Source organism: Vicia villosa, linkage group LG1 (assembly GCF_029867415.1).
Source record: "Vicia villosa cultivar HV-30 ecotype Madison, WI linkage group LG1, Vvil1.0, whole genome shotgun sequence".
Lineage (NCBI taxonomy): Eukaryota > Viridiplantae > Streptophyta > Magnoliopsida > Fabales > Fabaceae > Vicia > Vicia villosa.
The window spans coordinates 238,228,317-238,239,244 of NC_081180.1; the positions used below are offsets into that span (position 1 = coordinate 238,228,317).

Consider the following 10,928-nt stretch of genomic DNA (forward strand, 5'->3'; position numbering starts at 1 on the left):
CTGGGATGCTTCTCACAATACCTTCCATCTTCCCTGTGGAATGGTTACCCCCACGCTTTTTTGATGTGGCTGCTATTACGGGACTTCGACCAACTGGTGAAACCTTTGATCCCAATGACATGGATAATGACACTATAGGTTTCAACGATTCGCATGTTACTTACACGGCATTCATCCAGAAACACCATATTACCACCGAAGCGACAGTATCTGACGAAGAGCATATTGCTTTTCTAGCATTATGGCTCTCACGGTGCGCCTTCTGCTCAAGATCTATCCAGGTTGCAAAGAGGTACCTTTGCATGGCTAATCAGTTGCATGCTGGTAGAAAACTCAACCTCAGCCAACTACTTCTAGGGTCTCTTTACGAAAACCTTAGTGAAGCTGCGAATCTTACCAAGAATTTCAAATCTGGCAGTTTACTTTATGCTGGTCCTTTTTGGTTATTGCAACTGTGGCTCAATGCCACATTCGAAACTTATCTTCCTTTTCGAGGAGATGTCAATGAGGAAGATAGCACAATCAAAAATCGAACTATAGAAGGGACCAGGTTAGCTTACCTAACTCCAAAAGAGGAAATGGGAAAGCTTCATGAACATTTCTTGGCGTATTCAATGATGTTTGCTCGGCGTGATCAGTTCGATCCTTCCATGGCCCCATTTGTACAAAAAATCGACAAATACGTTGACGTCACCAATCTTTCTCCTATTCCTTTTGAACCTTCTTTTTACTCTACACCAGATTTCCATCAATGGTGGACAGAGTATTATAGCTCTCAAATTTTTGTTGCTGATAGCCTTGCTCAAGAACTAACCGCAGCTTTCACTGATGTGCAGGAGAACTTCAAAAAAGGTACTTCAACTCATATTAAAGAAATCCAAGCTTTTCAAAAATTCTTTGAAACTATCTATAGGCCTGATGATCTTAGTCGGACCGTTCGTGAGGCTGCAGTCACTTTGCGCGAAAAGTTTTCCACCAAACTAAATAAATTGAAATTGCCCTCGTATGTTCGACCAGAACTACGTTATGAAGTGGCTTTCAAACTTCATCCTCCAAAATTCCCTCCACTACCAAGTGCTGATTTTGGTGTGGCTCTAAGTCCTCCTTTCCCAGACTGGTTTGTGTGTGGGAATGCTCTCAAAATTCTTCGAGAGAGTACTAAAAAACGCGCTGAACGAGTGGTCCCGACTAAGCATACCTTGGATACTTTCAAAGGACATCTTCATATAGATCTTAAACATGTCCGTGTCCTGACTCCAATACCTGAAGGTTTGAATTAAGATAATCTTTTTCGACTGACTTTTCTTTTCTTTTACTGATATACTGATTTCAGTCTCAACTACAGCTGTTGCACGAAGGAGGAAGATTAAAGAAGCTTCTGCCCCAAAAGAGTCTGAGACATCTAAAAGCGACAAACCAAACGAAAGTGATTCGATCGTCACGGATAAGAAGCCCACGGTAAATACTTATCTCATACTCTAAATCTTGTACAATTCTGTGATTGGTACTCATCTTTCTCATCTTTCACTTGCCAGAGCTCGAAACCCCCAACGGGTTCGAAGCGTAAAGCTTCTTCGACCAATGCCTCAGATGGTGAAGACAAATCTCCTCCTCAAACTAGACAAGGACAGAAAAAGAAACACAAAGCTGTTACCCCTTCAAGAAAAGGGAAAAAGGCAAGTCCTTCAAAAGCTGCTTCTCCTGGCAATAAGGCGTCTTCTGAAGAGTCTCCTTTGAAGACTGCCAGCAATGCTCTTGTTTTGGAAAGTCATAACTCAAGCCCAGACAATAATCCACCCAAGGTATCTTGCGTTTGTCTTACATATTATCTTGTAATTTTAACTAACTAATTGCACTGGCATTTTACCTTGTTATTGCAGGATGATGCTGGCACTGCTACTTCTGGTTTCAAAGACCCTGGCCTCACCATTGATGTTGATAAACTTTATGGTAATTGTTAAATTTCAACTTTCGTCAATTAAAACTTTCGAAGGCTTAACCTCACGATTAACTTGGCTTCGTTCGAAACAGATACTTCTCAAGCTAGAACCCATGTTCTCTCACCAGTCTTCGAAGACGTTAGGCCAATTGCCACTATATTGCCTAATGAGCCAATCGAAGAAAGCCAATCTACTGACGAATCCCCACCTACTCATCAAGGCAAAGATTTGGAAGAGGATCATCCATTCTCCGGCAGCGACAATGTGAACCAGCAATCACATGGCAACGAAGATTCTGCATCGGAGAAAGATGCCATGGAGGAGATTTCTCAACCAGAAAAACCAATTTCTCAAGGAACTTCGACTCCCGATGTAAAAACTATTCCTGAGACAACTTCGACGCCTGCTCCTACGAAGCCTACTCCTTCGGAGCTTGAACAACTTAAACAAACTGATCCTCTTGGGTTCCTAAGGGCTATCATGAATGTGAATACTTCTTCACTTTCGGAGCCTGATGTCTCTCCAGCTGTAACTGCAGATTCTAGTGACAAGGAAGATACTCCTAATCTTCTTCGACAGATAAAAGAGAGATTCTTTGGGGTCAATCTTGTAGATGTTCTCAACCGGGACCCTGTTAAAAGCTACAACTTAAATCAACTTTTAAAGAAAGTAGATTTGCTTCAAGTTTCCCCAGAAGTCTCAGAGATGATTGTTCTGCTAGGCTCTCTCCTTGAACAACTCCAAGCTGACATTCTTCGAAAGCAAAACGTCGAGAAAGAATTATCTGAGATAGTGGCCTCTCATGACTCTTCATGGAATTCTGCTGTGGAAGCCACAAAACAAGGTGAAGCCCTCAAGCTTAAACATTCGGCGAATCAAAAAGCCATTGATGAATATGAGAAGAAAATCAGCTCCTGGAAACAAGAAATAAAAATGCTCGAGGGCAAGATAAAGGAAGCTGAAAGTAGCCAAGCAGCCCTCCAAGAATCTAACCAACAAGATTTGCTCGAAGTGGTGCAGTCAGGAATCAAACATTTCGAGACTGCACAGAAGTTAGTGCCAGAGATCGAAAAGTTGAAGAAACAAAGGGCACTAATTGAACTTCGAATGTCCTCATGGGAAACTCAATATCTGAAGATCAAAAGGGATCTCCCTGAGGACTTTAGCTAGATGTCTTCAATCTTGTTTCATTTGTTGGATTTTTATTTTGTAATCGAGACATATAATATTTGTACGCCTGACTCCCATTTCTATCTATAATATTTGCTTGCATTAATTTTAACAAATCTTTCAATTTTCTGCCAAATATATCTTTAGATTTCCTACAGTGCTTTTATTAAATACAACATGTAGAACCTGAACATCCTTCGCAGCACTCTTGCCTCTAGACTTGACGTTTCCACTTCTTCTAGCCATAATCATTATTAAAAGTGACGTCATTTTCTCCAAAACGTCGGTTTTTAAGACGTGCGTGCATCAGTTTAATGATTACTTCTCAACTTCCAAGGGCGGGAAACGGCGGAGGCCATAACTTCTTACTTTGAAAAACGAACCGCAGTCTAATCACTCATTAAAAATGTAAAACCAACCTTCAGTATTCTCCTTCTATATAAAGGGTTCCATATCACTTTTATTTCTTCATTCAAGTATTTCTTCCCCAAACCAAAACACAGAAAAAAGAGAAAACACAACTCTTTCCTCTCAAACACCATTTTTCCCTGAAATGGCTGGAATTCTTTCCTTTAACGATCTCAAAGCTCTCATCAAGGGTGAGTTCAGACTTGATGAGGATGAACTTGTTCGTCATTTCATTAACATTGAAAATCTCTTTGCTAATCAGGAACTGAACTTCTACTTTGAGGAAGTCCTGGAGGGTGCCATCTACCCTAATATGGTGGCAGAGTTTTGGATGAATGCGTCTTTACGCATGGACCCTGAAGGTAGAGCCACCATTGATTCATCCGTTCGACATGCTCACCTTAGCATTACCCCCACCACTATTGCCAATCTCATAAGATGCAATAACTCCGGAGCAACTTTTGATGATAATGTTCTCAGCATGACTACTCATATCATGTTGAGAACACTCATGGATAGTGATCGCTACAGCGCACAAACCATCAGGATTTGGCACCAAATGCTCGTAGGCAACTTTCAACCTCGGGTGATTGATGAGAATAACATCATGGTTGAAGATCTGGAGTTTATTCTCTGTGGTATTCGGGGAAGAAAGATTAACATACCTTTGATGATCTTCAAAGGTCTTGTCAAAGCTGTTGCTATCGGCGTGGACCGTCGAGAAAGTGTAACTTGTCTTCCATACGGGAGACTCCTTAGTTACATTTTTCTCAAGAAAGGCGTAGTGAGAAGAATGCGTGATTCTGGGGCTAGGGACATGTTCGAAGCTGAACCTGTTCCTGTGCTATCTCTGGAAGGTCTAGACGCCAGAATTAACTAGCGAGTCTAGGTTTAATCTTTTTATATGTCTATGCCTTCCTCTCTTTTTGTAATCTCAGATCCTATTTCTGGATCTTTTTGTAATGAAATGTATTTCCATGCTTGCAATGAAAAGAATATTTTGGTGTTTTGATTTTTCTTTCCATAATTCTTTCTGATTCTAAAGCCATTTTGATCAATGTGAAGTATATTTTGACACATGCCTGACCATTTTGGCTTTTCGTAGTACTTTGAGTGTCTACGTCTTTGCAATCTTTACTTCATGCATGCTAGGTTTATATCTCTTCAAGTATTTCCCGTTCACTCTTAAGATCCTGCGATCTTCTGCTAACTCTTCTATTTCGTAGGCATTGTTCGAGAATACTTTTAAGATTCGAAAGGGTCCTTCCCAATGTGGGGACCATTTACCAAGTGCCTGATTCTTTCGATCTATAGGTAGAATAACTTTCCAAACTAGATCATTATTAACAAAAGTTTTACCTTTCACCTTTTTGTTATATGCTCTGGACACTCTTTCCTTTTGCCTCTTTATCATTTCCAATGCTCGAAGCCTGTCTTCGTCCAAATCTACTAACTCGTTCATCATTAATTCCCAGTATACGTTGGGAGGAATGTCTGCTTGCCTTTGTATTCTTACTGATTGCAAACATATCTCAATTGGAAGTACTGCGTCATGTCCAAACGTTAACTGAAAAGGAGTTGTATTTGTGGCTTCTTTTGGAGATGTTCGACAAGCCCAAAGTGCCTGATCTAAAGTCTTATGCCAATTCTTGGGTTTCTTTCCTACATGTTTCTTAATAAGGCCAATTATTACTTTATTTGCTGCTTCAACCTGGCCATTTGCTTGAGCATAATAAGGTGTAGAAGTAAATAACTTGAAACCTATTTCTCTGGCAAAGTCTTGCATTTTTCGTCCAGTAAAGACTGATCCCTGATCCGTTGTTATGCTTTCTGGGATTCCAAACCTATATATAATATGTTTTTGAATAAACTCAATCACAGCCTCTTGATCCACATTTGCCAGCGGTATTGCTTCGACCCATTTTGTGAAATAGTCTATTCCCACCAAAATGTATCTTTGACCTTTAGAGGACTTGGGGTGAATTTCTCCAATCAAATCTAGTGCCCATCCCCTAAAAGGCCATGGTTTTACTATCGTACTTAGTTCGTTTGCTGGGGCGTGTTGGATACCTGCGTGTTCTTGGCATTCTTGGCACCCTTTTGCAAATTCTATGCAATCTTTTAACATCGAAGGCCAATACATCCCATATCGAAACAAAAGCCATTTCATTTTGTGCCCTGCTTGATGTGCACCACATGCCCCACTATGTACGTTCGACAGAGCCAAGTATGCTTCTGCTTCTCCCAAGCATTTTAACAATACCCCTTCAGGAGTTTTCTTGAACAATTCATTTCCCATCAGATAATATGACAGGGCTCTATACTTGATTTTTCTGTCTGTATCCGTCGAAGGATTTTTCAGATAGTTAATAATTGGACTCCTCCAATCTGTGTCTGTTAATGAATCTATATTCAGTACCTCGAATTGTTCTTTGTTGGCATAACCCAATCGTGAGTTCTCCAGATCACTTGGCGAAAGTTTAGTAAACATTGCTCTTCCTCTTACTTCAATCAATTCTTCCAACTTTTCTTTTGATACTTTATATCCTGAGGCTAATTGTGCCAAGTCGTTTGCTTCCTGGTTATTCACTCTTGATACGTGTTTTAATTCCACATATTCAAATTTCTTGAGTAGCCTATTTGCAATAACAAAATACATGATCAAATTCTCTTTGATACACTTGTACTCTTTTGTCAATTGCTTGATGACCAATTCGGAGTCTCCTTTAATTTCGACTCTGGTTGCCCCCAATTCTAACAAAGCCTCAAGTCCAGCAATCAATGCTTCATATTCAGCTTCATTATTGGAGCATAATGGACCTTCAATTTTATACTTGAGCTTTGTTGGAATTCCATCAGGAGAAATTATCAATATTCCAACACCAGTACCCTCTCTATGTGTTGAACCATCGAAATATAACTTCCAAGGTTTCAAATCCACATAATGCTGATGATTCTCAACCACCGCATGGTCAACAATGAAATCTGACACAATTTGACCTTTCATTGCCTTGAGAGGCTGAAATATTAATGAATATTCAGTAAGGGCTAAAGCCCACTTGCCAATCCGACTGTGTAGTATTGGCTTAGATAACATGTGTTTAATAACATCACAATGAGATGAAACGTAGACGTCAACTGGCTTTATATAATACTTAAGTTTGATACAAGAGAAATACAAACAAAGGCAGAGTTTTTCTATATCAGTATATCTAGTCTCTGCATCATTGAGTACTCTACTTAAGTAATAAATGGCTCTTTCGATGCCGTTCTCATCTTCTTGGGCTAACATGCTGCCTATTGTTTTATCTGATGCTGAGATATACAGGCGCATGTGCTTCTTCCCATTCGGGGGAATGAGAATTGGTGGACACGTCAAGTATTGCTTTATTTGATCGAAAGCTTCTTGATGTTCTGCACTCCATTCGAACTTTCCTTGCTTAAGCCGTAATAGGGGCGAGAAAGCTTGGGTGCGTCCACTTAAGTTAGAGATAAATCTTCTCAAGAAATTTATCTTACCCAATAAAGACTGCAATTCTTTCTTCGTGGATGGAGACTTGGTTTCCATAATGGCTTTTGTCTTGTTTTGGTTGATTTCTATCCCTTTTTTGTGGACTACGAAACCCAAGAAATCACCTGCCTGCACAAAGAAAGCACATTTAAGGGGATTCATCTTCAAGCCATATTTCCTCATTCTTTCGAATGATTGGCTTAGATGATCGAGATGACTCATACCCGAGGTAGATTTTACCACGATGTCATCTATATACACTTGCATGAATGTTTCTATAAAGTCATGAAATATAGAATTCATTGCTCTTTGATAAGTTGCCCCAGCGTTTTTCAGACCAAAAGGCATCACAATCCATTCGTAAGTGCCTATTGCTCCTGGGCAACGAAATGCTGTCTTGGATACATCATCTTCTGCTATAAAAATTTGATTGTATCCTGAATATCCATCTAACATGCTCAAATACTCAAAACCTGCGGCTGAGTCTACTAGCATTTCTGCTACAGGCATAGGATACTCATCTTTAGGAGTAGCTGCATTAAGGTCACGAAAGTCTATGCATACTCTTAATGAGCCATTCTTTTTAATTACAGGTACTATATTAGCAATCCACTCGACATACCTTGTAGTTCGGATAAATTTGCAACGCAAGAGTCTTTCGACTTCTGTCTTAATCTTCGAGTGAATCTCTGGCGCGAATCTTCTGGGAGTTTGCTTTATTGGCTTCTTCCCTTCTTTTATTGGTAATTTCAATTCGACTAAGTCTCTTCCGAGACCAGGCATCTCATCATAATCCCAAGCAAAACAATCTCTGTTGTCTTTCAACATTTTGATGATCGTTGCTTTCAACTCAGGCTCTAGTTTCGCGCTGATGTATGTTATTCTCTTTTGATCATTGTCTCCAAGATTTACTTCTTCAAGAGGATCTTGGGCCAACATCTTTATGTTCGACGCCATTGGGTCTTTCTCGAATCCCAAAGGTTCTTCGTCGTATATTGCATCTAACCTCTGACTTGGTTCTTCTCTTATGATCTCTTCAACTGGAGCCGTGTCTTCAGGGAATTCGAAACTCGTACGTATCTCCAATTCTGTTGTTCCTTCCTTGATTGGAACTGTATCTATCTTTGTACTTGATAGTTCGGCTTCGAGAGCCGCCTTTCTTTTGTTCTCGGCCACATAGGCCGAAATCTTTTCGAAGAACACAGACTCAGACATTATTACCGTCATCATCCCAGCCTGTTGGCCGTACTGTCTGATAATTCTCCAATGTTGCTGGATCTGGTGGACCATCCATGATCTCTCTATCCCATTGGAATCCATTTGGATGCAAAGTCAAATAGTACAATGCATTTCTATTTGGAGCATACATCTCTTCAGCAGCATGACAAGGACCTATGTTTGCCAGGTTCCTATCGAAGTTGGTTCTATTTACCTGGTTGACTTCAGCCATGTAGTAACTCTGATCACCTTCGATATTCTCCACTATACCATCTTCTCTCCAAATCGTCACCCTCTGATGCATTGTTGAGGGTACAGCTGCTACACCATGAATCCATTCTCTACCAAGCAAAAGGTTGTAGTTTGCTTTTGCTGGTATAACCATAAACATGGTTGGCCTCGTAACTGAGCCTACTGTCAAATTGACTTGAACAACTCCCAGTGTTTGTCCTATTTTGCCTTCATAATTAGATAAGACCATGTTATGTGGCCTTATATCTGTATCGAACATACCAATTCTTTTCAGCATATATTGAGGCATTAGATTCACTGCTGCTCCTCCATCAACTAAGACTTTATTAATACCAACATTCTCAATCTTCGCCCTGATGTAAAGTGGCTTCAAGTGGTTTCGCATACCCTCATCTGGTCTTTCGAAGAAAGCATTCTGTTCTTCTACTGCACCATTATTCAGCACATAGTAACACACAGGTCTGTGTTTTGTCATTTCTTCGATATCAGCCTCTTCGCAGTCTTCTACTTCAACTTCCTGGTTAAACTCGTGAGGGAGTACAGATACTACATTACAATTAAGATTTATGGATGACACTCCATCGGAATCAAAATCATTTGTCATTCTATCCTCTTCTTTCCAGGAATTTGAACGCATCTTCTCTTCTTCATCTAAGAGTTTCTCAGCTTCGAACAACCTGCGTTCCACCGGAGGTTTGTTTAACTTTGCCCCCTGGTATGAGACTTGGTTGCTACTAGATTCTCCAACTTCTCTTGGCCTGTATTCCTTCTGAGACTTTTTTATCCTCTGATGCCTTCTCCACTGGGATCGAGACATAGGATTTTTTCCCTTATAATTCTCCAATCGATTCGCCTCTCGATTTGGTCTTTGAAATTGTTTCCTATATGCCATTGCAGTTCTTCCTCCTTGGTCCCAGCTTCGCCATTTGTTGGTTCTTGCATTAGCTTGTATCCACCTATCCCTGGGTGCATTCGCAGGGACTTTGAAAGTCACTCTTCGAGCTCTAGGGTGTGGACTATCAGGCCTCTTTGTCGGAGTCCATATGTCGAAACCATAAAGGTTAGGACGCAACCCCTGAGTTTCCCTACTCATATGGCAGTATATGCGTTCGAATGATCGTGCGAGTCTTTCATCATAGACTGCCCCACATCTGGGACACAGAGCAACTTCAGTGTTTCCTTTGTGGCATCTGACCAAAAATCCTACCAAGCTTTCATCCATCTTTGGATATAGTTGTAGCAGGGGATTTGGCTCTCTTCCTGGATGTTCCCATCTTTCGCGCCGAGCCCTCTCGAAGTTGGCTTCGACTCTTCGATTCAGCATGATCGAGCACCTTGGACACATCCATTGCTTACCACCGCTTCTCTCGTGACATTTCCAAAGATATTCTTTGAGGCTTTCAGTTTTTTGTGGAGCTTCGATGCCCCCATTTTGCCTTGTTAACCAAGTCTCTAATTCGCCAAACTCAGACACTGGGCGTCTGGCACTGACCATGTTAACTGCTACTGGAGGAACTTCAGAGATTTGTATTTTCTGGAGTTTCATCCTGAGGTCTTCAGTGGCCTCGCTGCTTTCTTCCTTCGAGGCTTCAGTTATCTCTGCCTTGGAAGATTCTTCAACATCAGTATTGAAGATTATGTCACCATTTAGGCTTTCAGTAGCCTGCTTTCCATTGAACTTTGATTTAGTTTCTACAACTTCGACTTCAGACGCCTCCACCATGTTGATATCTTCTACCTCACAGAGGCTAGCGTCAGCAATGTTCAGAGGATTTGAATCTACCCTCATTTGATTCTTGGTTTTGTCAGCAAACTTCAACCTTCCATCATTGAGAGCATTTTGAATTAGATCCCTGAAAAGAAAACATTGAGAAGTTTTATGGCCTATGTCATACCCCAAAATTTGCCCAACATATTTATTCATCAGACTTTCAAATACTCAAAAACACACAAGAAAGAAGCATGTAGTCTCTCTCCTAAGCAACAACCTCTAAACTAGGGTTTTTGTGTCTCTCCAAGAAAAATCAACTTCTGATACCCCAAGTGGATTCCATGATCTCTCATATGATTCAAAGTTCCCTCATGCCAAGATTCAAGCCCTGATTCAAAAGATCACTCAGTCAACTGCTCAAACGATCAATAATCGTCTGGTTGACCTAAGAGTCAAACTATGGACAAACCACAGTCAAAACTTCTGATTTTTGGTCAACATCCTCATTATGGAGTATCATTCATCATTTTATCAAGGATTGATCATTATTTATCAAGAAAAGCTCCAGAATCATCAAGAACCTGAGTTTCTAAATTAGGGTTTTTGAACTAAAAGTCAACTAAACTTTGACCAGCCATAACTTTCACATGGAACATCAGAAATTTCCCGTCCAAAGCTCAATTTGAAGGAAATTGAATTCTCTACAATTTTGTCTCTC

The 10,928-nt window shown here is 40.5% G+C and overlaps 1 protein-coding gene across 1 annotated transcript; it reads left to right on the forward strand.

Annotated features, from left to right (window-relative positions):
- The first annotated feature begins 1,307 nt into the window (after positions 1-1,307).
- LOC131623978 (uncharacterized) lies at positions 1,308-3,652 on the forward strand. The gene is made up of 4 exons (XM_058895004.1): positions 1,308-1,458; positions 1,536-1,802; positions 1,881-1,950; positions 2,032-3,652. The coding sequence occupies exon 4, from the start codon at positions 2,256-2,258 to the stop codon at positions 3,108-3,110; it is 855 nt and encodes a 284-aa protein (XP_058750987.1). The 5' UTR covers positions 1,308-1,458; positions 1,536-1,802; positions 1,881-1,950; positions 2,032-2,255; the 3' UTR covers positions 3,111-3,652.
- Positions 3,653-10,928: the final 7,276 nt, after the last annotated feature.